Here is an 18,810-nt window from a genome sequence, read left to right as displayed (position 1 = left end):
CATCTTTGTCCTTGACAGCACAGATGTTCTAATGTATGACTGTAGAAGTTGTAGAATGCAGCAACTAACATTAGTGTACATTTTATGCACTCTTTGATAAATCTCTCTTTCTCTCTCGATCTCTTTCCCTTTTTCCAACTCTCTCAGGCTACGTGTGTCTGCGTGACAGTCTGACGTTCCGCCTCTGTCAGACCCTGCAGTGGCTGGGCCGCTGTCACCTGCCCCCCGTCCGAGCCCAGTGCTGTAAAACCTGCAGCCAGCGCTCCCGTGGTAACCAGCGCACTTCTCGACGATGAGGCCCAGTGGATCGGACACTGGGCTGCACTATATCAGGGAGGAAAGACACATCCAAATGCCTAATACACACAAACACGCACACACACACATGCACACACAAGCACACAGACACACCCACAAGCACGCACACACACATACATGCGCACACACACACAAGCATGCATGCACGCACACACACACACACACACACACACACAAGCACTCACACACACAAGCACTCACACACAAGCACACACACATACATTACATTTATTTGGCAGATGCTTTTATCCAAAGTGATGTACAATAAGTCTATATTGAAGGTCATTGGAAAACACACGCGCACACACACAAGCACACACTCACGCATACACACACACACACACACACAGCTTTGAAGCAAACCTGCTGCCTCTGCCCAAAGAGCGGCTGAGTGTCTCCCAGGCCCTCAGGAAGAGGCGTTGTTGAAGGCCGAGTCGTTTTTTCCGCTCCTGACTGCTGGAGACGCGTCAGCTCTGGGTTCCCCCCCTCAGCGTCCCGGTCTTCTCCTCAGCCAGGGCACGTCCCGGGCGCGCTCTGATTGGCACAGGATTTAAATTGGCCCCAGTTGCAATAACAAAAAACCATCATTGTGTTCTCTAAATACTGTTTCAGTTCCCAAAGCAGAATTTTCTAGGTTTCCCTTGCAGTTTTGTCTGCTCAAGTTGTGGTTTATGCAGGCGGTTTGGCAGTAGCAGTGCATGCCTCTATAGTCTAAACAGTTTACTGGTTTAGTTGGCAGTCACACATTCCCCTTGCAGTCAGCACAATGCTTTCTTCACTATGGTCAACCTGACCAATTTCCCCAGGAGGTTCCCAAACACTTGAAAAATGTAAAACTGGTGCTGCAATGATGGCCTGGTGCTATGGGCAGCTGGGTGCCTTTCCCTACTTGAACTGTTGGTTTGTTATTTTTATTTTTATTTTTATTTTTATTTTTATTTTTATTTTTATTTTTATTTTTATTTTTATTTTTATTTTTATTAATAAGAGATCTCTCGATGTCTCTCAATGATGAAGTGCTCTGGCTGGTGAGGCCATCTCAAGGGACACACAGGTGTAAAGTAATACAATGTTTTTTGTTCTTTTGGTGTTGAGAAATGTTGATGGTTAAAGGGGTCTATACGTTGCTCAAGTAGAAATCATGTAAAGTACTATTTGAGTCATATATATTTGATGATCAGCTTCATGTATATGTATTTTAAAAGGTTCACATGTTTTTTTTTAACAATCAAATGCTTGTAAATTATGCAGCTGGTTTCAGGCAATATTTTATATTTGCTTCACAGTCTTTTTTAATCTCTGGTTCCCTTTTTATTAATATATGTTAATCTATAATTGTTTATTTGCAGTGCAAGTTTTTCAGAAAGATAACTGACCTCCTTGTATTTGATTCCTGTAAAATCACTGCAGTAAGAATCCCATTTCCTTATAATGAATGATAGCTACCAGTGGAGTGCATCTAGTATGACAGATAATGATTCCTATTAGTGTATCATTGTTTATTTGCTTTTTGTTTTTTACTTCTGTCCATGGTGCCTTGCATATACATTTTAAACCACTCAAGTGTTTTGTTACTTTATTATTTAAAGCAATGGCAAACATCTTTACGTGTGGCCTTGGTGCTTTTTAAATACGATGTATGTGCATGTGTGTTTTGATGATGATCTGACACTTTAGAATCAGTGAATGGACTGGGAGTAAATGCTGTGTTAATTCAGGGACCAAATCAGTCACTCTGTTTGGGAATTTTAGGCTAAAGACGGTGCCATTTTTCCACAGCTTTTATAATATACACAGAGTGCATGAGAGCCTTTGCTTTTCCTCCCCAAACTGGCATCGCTGCCCGTCTCCATTCAGTGACCACGGTGCCTCCTGCGCCTGGAGCACTGAAGCGCATGCACCCCTCTAATGCACCCGCCTGTAAACCCGCGAATGTGTTCCACACAAACGGCCGTGCAGCCTTACAGAAGAGAAGTAGTGCCAGCATGCCTCTGACAGAAGATCATTCTCAGCCCGTGTCATTGGGAGGGTACTCATGTAGCATTAGCTTGGCTGACTGCAGCCCACCCTCCTCCCAGTGTCCCACAGCTGTGAATGCACAGTCATAGTCAGTTAGTGCCATAGCTGAGACCATCCTGCTACTATAGGGCCCAGCCAGCACCTGTACTGACCAAGCCTCCACTGATGCATTAATATTAGAACAATAGAACAGATTGTGGCCATGTGTTACAGCTCCCCCCTGGGCCCATGCCAGCCTGTTTGTGTGTGGACAGCCAAGAAGCTCCTCAGGGTTCAGAAACCCAGCGGTGTGGTTGCGCATACAGAACACCACACCCTAGGAACCTGCCTTGTTTACAAGTGATTTTGCAGAGGTCAGCTGAAAATCGCTCGCATTCACACGCAATTAAGAATGCTTCCTGTTTGTTCATCCACAGCAGTCCCAGGGCAGCTGGCTCATTTGTCTGTTTCAGGTACTGATTTCCATCTCCGGGCCACTGGCACACAGTCACAGTGCACCCTCGTTTGTAATGCCTGTGAGCACACAGTGTGCGTGTGAATTGGGCCGGCGTGTCCACAGCTGCCTGGCAAATGCACGCCTGTCAAGAGTGTCTGTTCTGTGAAAAATGGTAGCTGTCTTTCAAGATATGTATTTTCTTCTTGCAGAGAAAAAAAACAAAAAAAAAGAATTCCGTTTTGTTTTGTATTTATACAGTATGTACCACACCAAATAAAAATATCTATAAGAACATTGCTTTCCAATATTTATATTTATAATAAGTGTCTTTTTTTGTCTTTTTCTAGCACACAGCTGGTGTGCTATTTTTTCCCGTGGTTCTTTAAATGGACATTATTTCAGCAATATCAGTCTTGGAGATCTGAAAGCACGTTCCATAATGACTCGCGTATGATGCACCCGAGTGTGCAGTGGCTTGAACTGAGGCCAGGGCACTGCTCTGAGAGAGTACTAAAACCCTTTCAGCTGGTCCACTCAATAATGCACAGCATGGTTCAACAAAGCCCAGTACTTCAGCTTCACGGACCCAAAGTCTAATTTTCTGAAATGTTAGGACCTGAATGGATGAACTATTCCTGAAGCACTTAAAACATAATGATGTGATGTGTCATTCTGAGATTCGAGAGCCATCTGAATGATCAGTAGCAGTGGCTGCTTTGGGTTGTGGGCACTGAATTTCTAGAATGTTTGTGCATGTAGATCCTCATCTTATTAATACGTAACTTCCTTAACCGACACCCTTATAATATGGAAATGTACGTAATTTTCATTTCCATATAGTTTCCATTTTTATAAATCATGGTATGTGCTGGTTAGATAATTTGAATAATGTACTGCAGGACTATACCCTTTGTGGGACTTAAACCTGTAACGTGCTACCAGTAGGTTTTTTGTTCATTTCTCTTTTGTCTCTTGAGCAACTGAAGAGGCAACCAAATACATTCCCTGCTAGAGACAACACTTCCATGCCAGAGTGAAGTAGAGGATGCCCAGCCTCTTATAAATGTACAGTATTACAGCAATATCAAACTTATAAATCTAAAAACATGTTCCATAGTGAACCTCACACATCGTGATAAGCCAAACTGATATTCGTGTTCCATGAATCGCCTCTCAAAGTGAGCGGAAGGCCTCCATTTTGAAAACTGCACAGTACAATACGTGGTATGGAAGTCACTCATCTTGAACAATGTTACTGTATCCATACAGTTGTTGTTATATAATGTATCTGCAGTTCTACAGAGACATGAACAATGCGGGGATGTGTCAGCCTCTGGTCACAGTGGGGATTTGCTTTCTTTTGTTGCTCTTCACAGGTCTATTGTAGGCTTTAAAACCCACCACCGGTGTTCGTCGGTTGGGAGGGGTGGTAGGAGCAGGCATTCGTCGAGTGGAAGTTCTTTTCTCACTCTTCACAGATTCTGAAAACCGGAAGAGAGTATTGGATTTGTTTCATGCGTTTTCACATGTGCTAAATGGTGCTCCCGCATTCTGCAGAATTCCATGGCAGGGAGTGTAATCGCTAGTCCAGTGGAACTGAAGGCGCACCCCCTTCTTAGTGGAGCAGAGCAGCATTTCTGCGCTGTGTACTTTGGGTACCGTTCCAGCTTAGTTTTTATTCAGTTGAGCTGCAGAACATACATTTTCATGTGTACCATGCATGAAGCCAGCTGTGCTCGCTATGGCGTACTCGTGTAAACATGCATTCTAATGCCTTCCTTTCTCCCAGTTCCCTCTGTAGCACATGTGTGCCACGTGTCAAAACCTCGCCTTGGTTCATAAGTTTCCACTGACAGTCACATGGGTTTATTTTTTTCCTCATGCTGTCTGACTCGTGAGCGAGGACTGAATGGTCCTGTGGAGGGGAGATTGGGATGAAGAGGTTTGCAGTACTGTGAGCAGAGAAAGGAACTGTAGGTAACATCTTTTGGGGAGGGTGGTGGTGGGGGGCTTGTCTGTAAATCTCGGATGACCTTGCTTTTTCTTCCTTGGCTTTTTTCCCTCGTCTCTTTGGTTCTCATTTCTGTCACTTTATGTTTATGTGAATTGTTATTGAATACCATGCCAATGTTTGCTTGGCTTTGTTGTTTAGATGTGTCTAGGGTTACAAGCTCTCTTGTGTGTTGTTTTATAGTGTAAAACATGCATTTACTTATATTCAGTCATTTTACGTGTTTTATATAAAATAAGTAAAATACATGTTTTTATTTAATACTAAAAACAGATCTTAGATCATAATAATTTGGGTACTTATTTTAATGTTACATTATGTTGATTTACAGTGTGAAAGAACATGACTGCATAAGTTTGAACATAAGTTTAGAACATTACACATCAGTTTCTGAAATTTGTAGATAGTGTTAATGAAATGTCTGTATCCACTCTGCAGTTTCCCTTGCGACACAAGTTCTTGTATACCTGCTGATTTTTTGGCCTTTATACATTTACAGTTGTCCATGGTTCTCTCCATTTATTTTTCAAGTTACTGACTTCTAGCACTTCATTGCACTCATCCACCTAACCCACTGTGTTTGTGATTCCAGTAGAGACTTATCTTCAAGAACACGGTCATTCTCACTTGAGCCACCCCCTAGAGATGGATCACCTCATTTTCCTGCAGAAGCTATTTGAAGTGGGTATGTCCCAACAAATACTGGTATGGTACTCCAGCTATTTTTGTTCCCACACACAGTGCCAAAATGATCTTTTTCCAACCTTTCTCTATTATTATAGGTGTGCCCCAGGGCTCAACTTTAGGACCAACACTTTTTTCCATCTGTATAAAAAACATTACACAATCTATTGGCCCAAATACATCTGATCGCTGACAAAACTATACTGTATTGCTTCCTGTTTGTCTTTTTTTTTTTTTTTTTTTTTTTTTTTGCTAGTATGAGAATATAACTTGTTTTCTTTGCATTTATTTTATTTTAGCCTGACCAGTTTCTCCACAGAGAAACTGAAACTGGCTATGTCAGTGCTCAGCTGGGCATATCTCAAAATGCAAAATTATTGTGTGGGAGCTGACTTTGTGAACAGCCCTCCCTCCCCTGCCCCCCCCAAAAAAAAACATGCACAAACACGCACACTCATGAACCCATCCTATTTCTGCACGCACTCAAGTGTCACATTTTCTCCAACTATTTGTGCCACCCCATTCTGTCACATTAAACCCAGCCACAGAAGAAGACATGGATGCAATGTGTTGTAGTTGTCAGGGCATTTGTTGGCCGGAGAAGAAACTGCATTTCATGTTAGACAGATGATCTCTCAATGTGTCATTCAGCTTTTTATGTTTGCTCCCAACTTTTCAAACAGCTTTTTTGTAGTTTGGTTAACACCTCATACAGTTCCAGCATCTTTAAATTTAAGATGGAATAATGTGCCACTGTCCTGAAAATAAGTGAAATCTCCTTAAATTATGAATCCGTTGCAAAACTGCATAGTTTTATGTGAGTTGAAGGCCTTGTTAAGTATACTATATGGAAATTAACATTTATAACTATATATGACATCTTGTTGGCATTTGCTTGCCTCCAAGCCTCCTGTCAAGAGTTCATGTTAGCTGCACAGATTGTTGTCGTTCTCTCAGCTCAAGGAATTTTAGCCTCAGAGTACTCAGTTTCAGTCTCTTAAAGGTGAGCAAGTGCGTGTTCCTGTCACACTAGTGTTAGTCACGCTAAGGAATGCATTCACTTTCAGTTTCTGCTGTGGTCCTTTGATGTGTGACCTTTCAAAGACTGTTCCAATTCAGAAATCTAATGTGACACGAACATGCAGTTGGAGGTTAGAGCATTATGAAATGCCCTGGTTAATCCATTCCTGTGGCGCTGCTGCGGTGGGTACCTGTTTTATATGGCTTTGGAATGCCGGTGTGCTGGTGCACGGAGTCTGCATTCACTAGCAAGAAGCATGCAATATTTTCCTCAAGGAATTGTACCCTTTCCCTACTCTTTTCATTTGTCTGACCAATAAAACGAAATGGATGACAAAACATGGTCTGATTAGGACAGAAGAACCTTTGCACGCAGAAGCAATTCATGTTGCATTTTCAAAATAATTCTGCAAAATGGGTTGGCAGGGCATGTGGGAAAGCATTTATTACTGATAAAGATCGTTAAGGAGCTTCATTGGCAGTCTACCAACAGTGGCTGGGAGGCACGTCTCCTTTACGTTAACAGTGGCTCTTGGTATTTGCAGGAAATACATGTGTTTCATTGTTTCATAAACCACTTCATTTGTGTCCCAGGATTATTAATATCCTGGTTTGTTTCCAGCCCAGCAAACCTTATCTAGTTTCTTTTTTTTTTACTAATGCTCTGCCACAGCTAATCACAAGCATTACTATGATTGGCTTGCAGTCTGTGTGCACAGAATATCATTAATTATGTGCGCCCCAACCTGCCTGAGCTCATGGTTTTAGTGTACTCTTGTTCTGATTTGTTGTGTGTTCTTAAATGCTAAATATAGAGCTTGTGGAATATGCTATCAATGTATTTATTTACTGAAAATATTCCACTCATGCAAGTTAATTGGTGTAAATGTTATATGAGGAAGTATACAGAAAACAAAATAGAAGAAAAGGTGAAATGATAATGCATAACATACTTTTGTTATGTGTGATGTACGATCAATAGTCAAGGACATGCTAGCTCCAGATTATTCTTGTTTAATTTCTATTTAATAAAACAGAAAGAGATTTTGTCACTGTATTGTAATGGCTGTGCTGCTCGACCACTATTTTTACCAGGTAAACATTTGTAATGTGATTTACACTGTAGTTATTGTTTACATGTTGTTGTTACTGTGCGAGTTCATAGTCAAGAACTAAAAATGCCAACGTCATGATCCTTTTAATCTGAATAATAAATTAATCGTTGTCATTCTCTGATAAAAGGTCTTTACATGTATGCTATGTATGTATACAGTATAAAAGGATATCATCATATTTTCATCAAGTTAGTTTAAGAATAAACTACAATTTATTCTTTTTGGTTGCCAACAGAGAGCAAATGATCGGCTTTTCTGGTCAAATAGGAACTTACTTTTAGAAATAATTGTGGGAGATTCCAAGGTGAAGGGTGAAGGGTTTGGTGCTTTGCTAGATGACTCCCCCCTAACACATTTCCCACAATGAAAGACCTTATAGGTCAATCAGAAATCCCCCTGACAAGCATCACAAGTTGCACGTCATCACAGTGGGTGACAGACTTGACTTAAGGGAAATCATTTGAAGATAAGATTGTGCATTACCTTAACATTGGTCCATTCTTATGCCTTATTCATGTGAATATTGGTTTCAGGTCTGATTTTGGAGAATTGTCTTGATCATCAGTGAGCACTCAGGGTGGAATATGAATGTCCCCTTGGTAAAAGTGGGTCCTAAATGCGGTTCTTCCAAAGCCTTAAGAGGCGCTCCTTATGCCTCAGATCCTGCTGTAGTGTAGACTGCAGTGCCTATGATAGATGTGGTAAATGGTTGGGCTATCTTGATGTTCTGTCTGTCCTTTCATTGCTGCTTCTTTTTCTCTGTCTTTTTTATGCTGCACAGCCCCACTCTGGTCTTCCTTCATTCAGTGTGACGTCCTCCCTGTTGGTGGTGCTGATTTAGCACCTCTTAATCTTGGTTCTAATGTTGTCTGAAATGCTTTATAACCCTGCAGAGGATTACTGCCCTTCCTTTATCTGGGAGTGCAGAACCTGGTTTGGGTGGCAAGAGTCAAGCATTTGAATGATGTCACCAGTCTGTTGCTGTTGGATGAAGATTTTGGTGATGATGATGCTGTTTATGTTGGCCTCCTCCAGGGTACTGGTGTTTGTGTGCTTGTGTTCCCGGCTAACCATCAAGATTTTCAGGAGGCATTTTTAGTGGTGCAGCTCTACGACTGTCAAATGCCTGCTGTAGGTGGTTCGAGGTTTAACCCCTATCAGCAAGGTCAAAAGGAATATGATCTTGTAGACAGGAATTTTAGTTTTGGTCTGGATTTCACAATGCTGAAGAACTCCTTTTCTGAGTCTGGCAAAGGCTGCACTGACAGGTTCAGCGATGGTGTATTTCTGAGTCCCTGTCAGCTATGGAGAAGAGAAGGCCGCCAAGGTAAGGAAAGTAGTCCAAATTTTCAAGGATGTGATTGTCAACTTGTATTGCAGGGGTTGGTGTAAAATGTATGTCTTTTTTTATGCCAAACCAATCTTGTTTTGCAATGGGATCCAGGATGGGCTATGGGTCAGATTGAGCAATGATGGCATTGTCATCAGCCTACTTCAGCTCCCCAGTGGAGGTGATGTAGGCTTTAATCTTTGTCTTAAGTCTGTTAACACTGAAGTGTCCAACATCCATTGTGTAAAAGATTTGGACTCCTTGTGGTGGCAGATTTTGGCCAGTGGGATAAAGGAAAATAACATTGTGGTACCTTTAAACTGAGATGGAACAGAACAGGCCTTACAGCTCTTTTTTCTGCTCAGGCATAAATATATAACTGATATTGATCCTTCGTCTAGGACTGCATCCCCCATACGCCACCCTGACCTCACCCCCTGATTAAAAAGCAGAGAATATCAGTATTGAATGCACCCAGAAGTTCAGCCATTGGTTTGGGATTCACATCTTGTAATGAAACAACTAGATCCGAAACTGAGGTTGAACCCTTTGTTTTAATTATGAGATGTGTGCCAGAACCAGCTTGACAGGCAGCCAAATCTGCCCCTCTTTTTTTCAACGGGCTAATCTGAAAATAATTCGCAGGGAAAATTCTAAATAAAAACATTAATTTAAAATCAAACAAAGAATTTTTTGTGATAAAATGGTTTGCCGTAGCATAAATGATCAGGTTTACTCTCCAGAGAGATCTTGTAATATTTTGTAATTGTGCAAATACACCTGAACAGCAAACAAATAGCTCAGAACCAGCTAACAGCAGTGCACTGATAGAGGGTATCCTGTAAGCCTCATCTAAATGGAAAATGTGTCTATCCCTTTTATTGTTTCAGGAGGAATAACAGTCAATGACTACAGTGGAAGACAGTCGCCTTCCTCAGGAAAAGACGGGCAGTGTTCTAGTCTATTGTGTTCAGTGACCGCCCACGTGCCATTGTAAATTCAAAAGACATCTATGCTGTTGTGTACAAATCACAGCGAAACTTGCCATCCAGTTCTACTTCACTAAAATGCAGCTGCACTGCATTTTATGTTTGGAACATTGTGCCAATACATGTGGAACATTAGATATAGTTTACTGCATTACTATGGGATATATTAAAAGTTTAATTTCTACTTAGTATTCTTTTGGTACGCCTTGTTTTGTCAAGCACATGCCTGCACAGGACTGAGTAGGGTGCCAAATGGTATGACCTGCTGGCATGAATAACAAATTAGATGCATTGGTATTCCAATGCTACTGCTATGCCTCAAGAGTCCTCAGTACACTTTTTATTAAGCACCCCTTTGTTAATCCTCACTCATACTGTCTGATCTGCTCATGTTGGTGCAACCCAGATCACTTTGACAATGAAAGCAATGCCAAGGCAACTGATGTCCAGCGACTGAAATGGACACTTGTCGGTTTGTTGGCCCATTCTGTCCAGGGCTAGTAAGTAACAAGGTGAGCATTGCTTTGGTAGCTTCAGCTTTTCTTGCAGGCCTAGGTTTGCTTAATTTAAAAGGAAAAAGAAATGGTATCATTAAAATAAAACTCACACAGTATCAAAAGTCTGCCCTGCTGTCTGATACTTGGCTGTTAGAACATATTATTTTGACAATATTATGCTAGAAAGAACAAAAAGAAAGCAAACTGAGGGAGGGTAGATGGTTGCATACTTGATTGTCATTTAAAAGGATGATGCATGCTGAACAGGTATCCCTTACGTCTTTACTGAGTTATGCCATTTTAGCCATCGTCATCTGCCATATGGTGTCTTTAAGGGTACCTCATTCTAAAGTGTGAGACACTTGTATGTTTCCTATCACATACCATTGCTAACAGGACATTGTACTGAAGAGCTCAGACTCAACGTGCATATATGGACCCATCAACGACCAGTCATCAGATTCTCCAGCAGAGCGCCCATCACTGTAAGGCGTATGTAAGGAAAGCTAGAGCAACCACAGCTCAGCGAAAGCATAGGCCCAGCTGCAGACAGCACCGGCTCCAAACTATCTCTGAAAACAATATCAGCACCAGAACTGTTCATCAAGAGCTTCATGAAATGAGTTTCCATGGCCGAGCAGCCGTACACAAGTCTAAGATTACCATGCGCAATGCCAAGCATCGGCTGGAGTGGTGTAAAGCACACTGCCATTGGACTCTGGAGCAGTGGAAATGTGTTCTCTGGAGTGATGAATCAGACTTCAGTATCTGGCAGTCTGACAGACAAATCTGGGTTGGGCTGAATGAATAGTGCCAACTGTACTGGCCTGAATTGTGCCAACTTTAAAGTTTTGTGGAGGAGAAATAATGGTCGGGGGCTGTTTTTCATGGCTTGAGCCTAGGCCCCTTAGTTCCAGTGAAGGGAAAACTTAATGCGACTGTGTACAATGACATTCTAGAGAATGGTGCGCTTCCAACTTTGTGGCAACAGTTTGAGGAAGGCCCTTTCCTGTTTCAACATGACAATGCCCCCATGCACATAGCAAGGTCCATAAAGAAATGATCTGCTGAGTTTCGTGGGGAAGAGCCATGCTTTACGCCCAACCTCACTAATGCTTGTGTAGCTGAATGGAAACGAATCCCCGCAGCCATGTTCCAAAATTTACTGGAAACCTTCCCAGAAGAATGGAGGCTGTTTCAGCAGCAAAGGGGGGTTCTACTCCATATTAATGAACATGGTTTTGGAAAGAGATGATCAATAAGTACATATGGGCATCATGTTCAGGTGTCCACATACTTTTGGAAATGTTGTGTATCTATTTTGCACAGTTGTCCTTGTTTGTGACTAAAACCAGCTTCCTCTACCCTTGAAACTGAATTACTGCTCAAGTGTAGCTTGTTTTGCAAAACACTCAAAGACAATTGCCTATAAGGACAATGGGACTAATCTGCCATTCACCCTTTTAGCTCAGTCTTGCTGCCTTGGCAACAATACATTGTATTTACTGTATGAGGCAGAGACCAGTTTGACGCATTTTGTTTTCTAACAAATAGATGACAATAGAAGTAGTAATGAGTCTTCTGTAACAGCAATGACCGTCTCCAGCGCATTCTTCAGTGCTGTGAAGACCAGAGGTGGTCAGTGTTCTGCCTCTACTTGAGCCCATATAATGCATCCCAATTCTGAAATAGAAATCCTTGCTTGAATTCTCTTTTTTATGTTTGAAACAAAATGTATTACACACTTACAGATCTGGTTGTACTTTACTGCAACAGCATCCCAGTCCCCCTCAAAAGGTAAACAGTGCCCCCAGATGGCACATTATATGTATTACAGAGGTCATGATTTGTCAGGAACAAAGAAATATATAGTCGTATGCTTTTTAAAAGGATAGTTCACTTTCTCAAGTTTTTTTGACAAGAGTTAAATTTTAGTGTGTTTTCAAATGGCGAAAGCAGTGTTTGTGTAGTATTAACATGGGGGACATCACAGAAAGTACTGTATACTGTTCTTTCTTAAGTATTGGTAGACGTGTTGCTGTGAGTGGTTGTCTACCATTGATACTATTTTGTCTCAGACTACGTAACTTGTTTTTTCCTCATACACAAGATGCAATACTGTGAAGTACATCAAAATGTCTGCTTTTAGATAGTCGTTGCAAGGTGCTAATATTTATGGGGGGAGGGGGGTTAATAGGGTGTACCGTAAGCTTATTACAAGAGTGCACATAAAAGCAAAAAATAAAATTAATAAAATTACAATTAAATAAATGTACCCAATTGTTGAAATATTTCAGGCTGGAAACAGGTTGCAAAGCCAGGCTCCAGGACTCCACCAAACTACAGTGAGAGCCATTATCTTGAAACGGAAAACACTTGAAACAGTGGGGAATCTTCCCAAAAGTGCCATAAAGTGCCAGTGCCTGCCAGAATTTCTCCAAGGGTGCAGCGACAACTCATCCAGGAAGTCACAAAAGATCCCACTGAACAACATCCAAAGAACTGCAGGCCTCTCTAGCCTCAGATAAGGTCAGTGTTAATGACTCCACAATAAGAAAAAGACTGGGCAAAACGGGATTCATGGGAGAAGCAAGGCAGAAAACACTACTAACCAAAAAAAACATCTATGTTCATCTCACATTTGCAAAAAAGTGCCTGAACGAACCCCAAGCCTTTTGGGATAATGTTATAATGCTCAACAGATGAGTCAGAAGTGTTGATTTTTGGATGACTTGGGTCCCATTATGTCAAGCGTAAAGCAAATACAAAATTTCACAGTAAGAACATCATACCTTCAGTCAAACATGGTGGTTTTAGTGTGCTGGAGTGGGGGGTGCTTTAATGCCTTGGAACCTGGAAGACATGCCATTATTGAAGGAACAATAAATTCTACTCTATACAAAAAAATGCTTAAGGAGAATATCTGGTCATCTGTCCATGAGCTGAGGCTGAAAATTTGGCCAAGTCAAAGTCCTGACTTGAACCCAATAGAGATGCTGTGGCAGGACCTGAAATTAACAGTTCATACTCGAAACCCTACTGTACCAATTTGTCTAACTTAAGGTAAGCTAAGGTAAGCTAAAATTCCTCCACAGCGATGTGACAGACTGATATAAAATTTCAGGAAGCATTTGGCTGCAGTTATTGCTGCTAAATGTGGTGCAACCAGTTATTATGTTTAAGGGAGCAGTTACTTTATAGGAAATACAGTACATATAGGAAATCAGGAAGTACTTTTTTCACAGCACTGAACATATTTCCTTTCTGTTAAGTCACGTTGCACCCCTGTGGTTTTTAGCCCCTCTGCTAGGGAACTTTTGGCCATTTGGCAACTTTCCCCACTCTCACATCCTGACATCTTGCATGACATCTGTCAGTGACACAATCGAGCAACTTTCAACCTGTACTGCAGAACTTCTGACAAGCAAACAGTACCTGATCCCTCAGAGTGAAGACTAGTTCCAAATACTGAGATTCTCCACTTACAGGTCGTGTGAGTGCATCACTGTGGTGCAAGATAATATTGCCTTTAAGGGTTACTGTTTGGCACTGTGCTCAAATTGGAATGATGTAGATGTATTTAAGGATGAAGGTAAACAGACAGTCAGTAAATTGATTTGAATAACATATGCGGTCATATGAGTACTGTAATGTGAAAGGGTGCTGCATAAAAAATGACACCCTTCCTTGGGCATTTGCTTACAAATGCCAGAGTGCGGTACATAATGGAGCAAAGAAAGAAGTAATAGGCTTGTAATATAATAAGCCTTCCAGCAAAGTTGAGACAAAAAGGGTAACCAAAGAGATTGCATAATTAGATTTATGCAAATTATTTATATTGCCAAAAAAACAAAAAAACTTCAGTTCATTCAAAATAGTTGTATATCAATATTACTGAAGTTGATATAACAAATTTTACAGAAAATGATTTGACAGCAATGCAGTACATTTGCACTCCAATACAAACGACAAAGCAAACGACTACTGTCCGAGTCATAATAGTTATGAAAGCCAAAACAAAAACCACAATTTTTCCGGTCAAAACATTAATTTCCGCTAATTGACAGAGCTGTGGCAGGAAGCTGCCATTTCCCTTGGTCAGGGTCTGTTCTTTGTGTATAGTCTCCCAACACAGCTGCATCATGTTCTTAAAATAAACCATCTTCAATGTTGACTATATTCACCTAGACCCCAATGACTACCAAACTTCCAGGCTGAGCACAGGTTGTCACCTCCACTTTACCACCTAGGTTTCATTCAGTTCTGTAGTTAAGGATTTCAGGGACTGCTTTCATGGCAAAATGAACACGGAGCAGTTCCTCCAAATATTAGATATGATATGTCTGTGATGTAAGAAATTTCCATGTCTACTGACAAGCCCCTGAACGACTGACTCTGACCTTTAGTTACAGGCATGTCTATACAAAATCATATCAATCCACTACTGTACAAGGATTTATAAGGCATCTGGGGTGATTTTATGACAATATACAAACCAGGGTTTATTTTCCAGCAAGAAAACTGAAGATTGAGGAATTACATTTTTTGTTCAAATTTCAGTCATTTCAAGGTTTCTGCATAAAGACGCACATATGTGTGTAAAACAGAATGGTCAACTACTGAAAGCAGAGATGAGAATGTGAGGCTAAACCACTATGATTGGTTCAAATCAGCAGCTCCGGGGTAACATATCTCGAGGTTCATGAAGCCTCACTCTCCCGTTGCTAACTGAAAGAGAGCTCTCCGCAGGGCCCCTCAAACACAGCGGTTCTGGTCCAAGTCAGCCGTGGTGTGGTCCCACTCAGTCATCGGGCTCAGTGACACACTGTTCCACAATCTCCCGCAGGTTTGGGTTCTCCATGGCCGCTGCCACCCTCTCCTTGTCATTGATCTGTTTATTAACTGAAGAGGGAAGGATCGAGTCAAATTTCATTGACATTCAATCTCATTTTTCCCTTACATGTGGCACCAAGAATCTGATTACACAGGATAATGCTAGGGGACCTAATCAAAGAGAATTGCTTATTTAAGCCTCTGATGTGAGAACATAGATGTAAAACCAGTCCTAAGTAGAGATTCCTTCATCCCCACCAGCAAAACCATGACACACCAACATTTCTCCCCCCAGAAATTAATTTTACTGAAAGTGAATTGTGCGGATATACTTACTATCTTCCTCTGTAGAGTGCGCTCCTTCAGAAATGTAAATTTCCAACTGGAAGGGAGATAAATAACAAAAAGGCAATTAATTTGCATGGAGCTTTAAAATGTAAAAAGCAATGAGCTAAACCGCACAATGGACATCGAGCAATGGAATAAACACTGAGACAGCCGTGAGAATGCTACAGATTAGGGCACTGTAGCTTTGTGCCGCAGTGCACACGTGCTGCTAGAAGGGTGCACCATGCAAAACAAGAGGCTCCATTGTGTTCCATTTGTACTACAGAGATCAGGAAGAAGTTTCCAGAAATAAGATGCAAGACAACTGATCTCACAGGTTTGCAAAACAGGAAACGGGACGTGATGACATGACATTTATGTTATTTTTAGACAATCTGCAAAAACAAAATCTGCTTTAAAATATCCTTTATTGTGAGGAAAATGTGTTGTCTGACAGATGGTTACCTTGTGTTTAAAGGGCAAACATCTCTGGAGTTTGACTCGTAAACAAAGACCTGTTAGAATACAAAAGGGCAATTGAACAACAATGCCATCCCATTGCACACAAACCATAATATCAACACTGCTGAAAGTGTAAGATTTATATGTCAAGGAGGAAATGTCTAGTTTAAAACTTAAGAGATAATAATGTTTGTATTCAGAAGATACTTTTAACTGAACTGCCTCCATTATCCTTTATCATAAATTTTCACAACCAAATCATAGAAGAAACCGGTTAACAAATGGATGATATTCTCAGTTTTGACAGCCTGCTGACAATGGTGCTGTAACCTACATGTGTGCTGAATCAAATGCCATTTCCCAAACATAAAACATAGATAGTCACAAATTACTGTAACATGGAAATATGTCCTTGCTGTACAGTGCTAGGGCAAAATGTACTGCTGTGGTTAGAACACTGGATCTGGACATAAGGGTCAGCCATTCTTAGTCTTCTGCATGGTAGGTCACCATAACAAGTAGTAAAAAATGAACCTAACAGTTTAATATGTAAGAATGCGTTTTGAAAAAGAAAAAAGATACATATATCTATATATATATAAAGATACCAAGCATATTATTCATGTAAATATTGTAATTCATTATTTTCCTGCGTTAGTGTCTCTGTCATATCAAGGCTCCAGTTGGTTGCTTCCTTGCAGTGGCTGCCTGTTAGAATAGATTTAAAAATTCTCATTATTTGTATCGCACTGTATGCTCTGGCTCCGCCTTATATTATGGAATTACTTACACCACACATTATTATTAGTTTGTTATTATTTTACATTTTAATATAAGATAAGTATTTCTTCAATGATCACTTATGAAACACCTAGGCCTAGACAATCAGCATGTCTGTAGATTTGTATTTTATAATGCAAACATGTTTTTTTTGCAGTTTGGAAAGTTATTTTCTTTGTAAATCACTTAAATATCAATGTTAACAATTCAGGCCTTAACTTTGTTTTATTTTAACAATCATCAGTCATGCACGTGACTGTACTGTGATTACAGCCGGTATTTTAGGGTCAAAGCTGATGAGTTTCATGACTAAAGAAGGCACAGAGTGAAACATATTTAGCATTAAATAAGCGCATAAGAATTCACTGTTTAAAGTGTTTGTGGAAAGGAAACTACTATATTAAAAATATTTATACTTTACTTCTTTACTGAAACGAGTATATTAAATTTGAGTACATACAGTAAGTGTTTGTTATGGTTATACAGAATCGTCATTATTGAATCATTTATTTCAAACTGTGTTCACTACAGGGGCTCATGACAGACATCCAGATCTATGGTGCCATAATGTAGAGGACTCTAAGGTGACATCATCATTTGCTCAACTGCCACAGGAAATGTTAGTGGCAACAGGACAGACTTCATCCACAGAGCACAAGAATGAACAATCAGTTGCATGGAGACTATGTGGACACCTGTTGTTTACAGGGAAAAGATGCATTAATTATGTATTACTTGGAAGTGAAAGAAATACGCTAAATTTGATCAGTGACTGCCTATTAAATTTTAACTCCAAGCATGCACATCCTATTTTAACATTTTTCTTGTCAGATCTCTTGCCTACTCCATCCACCATTGCCTACCAATCAATCAAATCTATCAACAAATTATATGCACTGTACGTATGATTTAACGTATGGTTGCTGCACATGGTGCAAATGCTTTGTAGCCCACACGTTTGTTCTCCGCCGTTAGGTAATGTAGCTGTGCACTTCCTTGTCAAATGAAACCTACCAATCAACGTTGCTAATGAGCAGTGGGGTACTGTCGGGGTGAATCTGATAATGATAAGATATTCCTCGTCGCCTAGGTCTTCGACCTCAACGCATTTCTCAGACACCACATCCAGCTCTTCCAGTGTGTTTGGTTTCTCTGGGTCCCGAATAGTACGAATCACGTCTGGAAAAACAAAATGTTGGCGTTTTTGATCAGACAACGGGACATTCTTTGAAATCCAACGTATCCAGAAAAATGTCTTTATTTTCTAAATGTTAAGCAAAAAGCGATTAATGCTAGCTCGCTAGCTATGTAATACGTTTCTCAAATCTAGCACGCTTCATGGTCTACGGTGGGTATTTTAGTGTTTATGCCTAGAACTATAGTTCTATAGTAGTTAGCTAGGCAGCTAGAGATCGTATCAAACTACAGTATAACAAGTTTTACTAGAAAGCTAAGAATGTGAGCTCTGAAACACGAAGACTGCCCTTAGGAATGACCACAACAATCACGTTAATTTACCATAAACTTCTAGTGCTTTCTCTTCCATCTTTTTGGTGGCTTGTGCATTCTTGTGTTGAGAAATTCTGGAGAGCTGCAAAACCTTGGATACAGTGAAAGATACAAAACCAGACACTATTTCCATTTTTCAAATCGCGCCATAGTCATGATGCTTATGAAGATAGTATTAGCCTCTGACTTTGACAGTCCAGGTTTCGGTTCCTTGTTTGGTTCAGACAAAGAAAATCAAATGCAGAATGCATTAAACAGAAAACAGTCCGAAAGCAAAACAAAATTGTATTTTAAAACAAAAAATAGCATAAATAATAACTATTCATTATACAATGTATTCTTCATTTTTTACATTTGACATACATATCAAAGTTATTGTTTTGCCCAAAGGTTAACTTGCATTGATTGATCTCGTCTTTAATAATATTTCTACTTAGCTGCAATGTAGTTATCCTATTGGACAATAAGGATCCATGTGAC

General features: G+C 40.4%; 2 protein-coding genes and 1 long non-coding RNA gene across 3 annotated transcripts in view; 2 read left to right on the top strand and 1 right to left on the bottom strand.

The window, feature by feature from the left end:
• LOC135241611 (A disintegrin and metalloproteinase with thrombospondin motifs 7) overlaps positions 1-3,067 on the top strand; it is an 84,256-nt gene extending 81,189 nt beyond the window's left edge. Inside the window, exon 24 of the mRNA XM_064312138.1 lies at positions 148-3,067. Coding sequence (XP_064168208.1) covers positions 148-296 — 149 coding nt within the window. The 3' untranslated portion in view covers positions 297-3,067. The remainder of the gene's footprint in view (positions 1-147) is intronic.
• A 240-nt stretch (positions 3,068-3,307) lies between these two features.
• Positions 3,308-17,592, top strand: LOC135242711 (uncharacterized). Its single transcript, XR_010326440.1, has 4 exons — positions 3,308-4,746; positions 5,377-5,465; positions 12,717-12,948; positions 17,353-17,592. It is a non-coding gene; the product is annotated as an uncharacterized LOC135242711 (long non-coding RNA).
• On the bottom strand, positions 14,893-18,578 carry ciao2a (cytosolic iron-sulfur assembly component 2A). Its single transcript, XM_064313920.1, has 5 exons — positions 18,340-18,578; positions 17,836-18,000; positions 16,045-16,094; positions 15,589-15,634; positions 14,893-15,321 (listed from the first exon to the last, which is right to left on the bottom strand). Exons 1-5 carry the CDS (start codon positions 18,461-18,463, stop codon positions 15,221-15,223), a joined length of 486 nt encoding a protein of 161 aa, XP_064169990.1. The 5' UTR covers positions 18,464-18,578; the 3' UTR covers positions 14,893-15,220.
• Between the last annotated feature and the right edge of the window lie 232 nt (positions 18,579-18,810).

Source organism: Anguilla rostrata, chromosome 16, assembly GCF_018555375.3.
Source record: "Anguilla rostrata isolate EN2019 chromosome 16, ASM1855537v3, whole genome shotgun sequence".
NCBI classification, from domain to species: Eukaryota; Metazoa; Chordata; class Actinopteri; order Anguilliformes; family Anguillidae; genus Anguilla; species Anguilla rostrata.
This window is presented reverse-complemented; position numbering and strand designations above follow the sequence as displayed.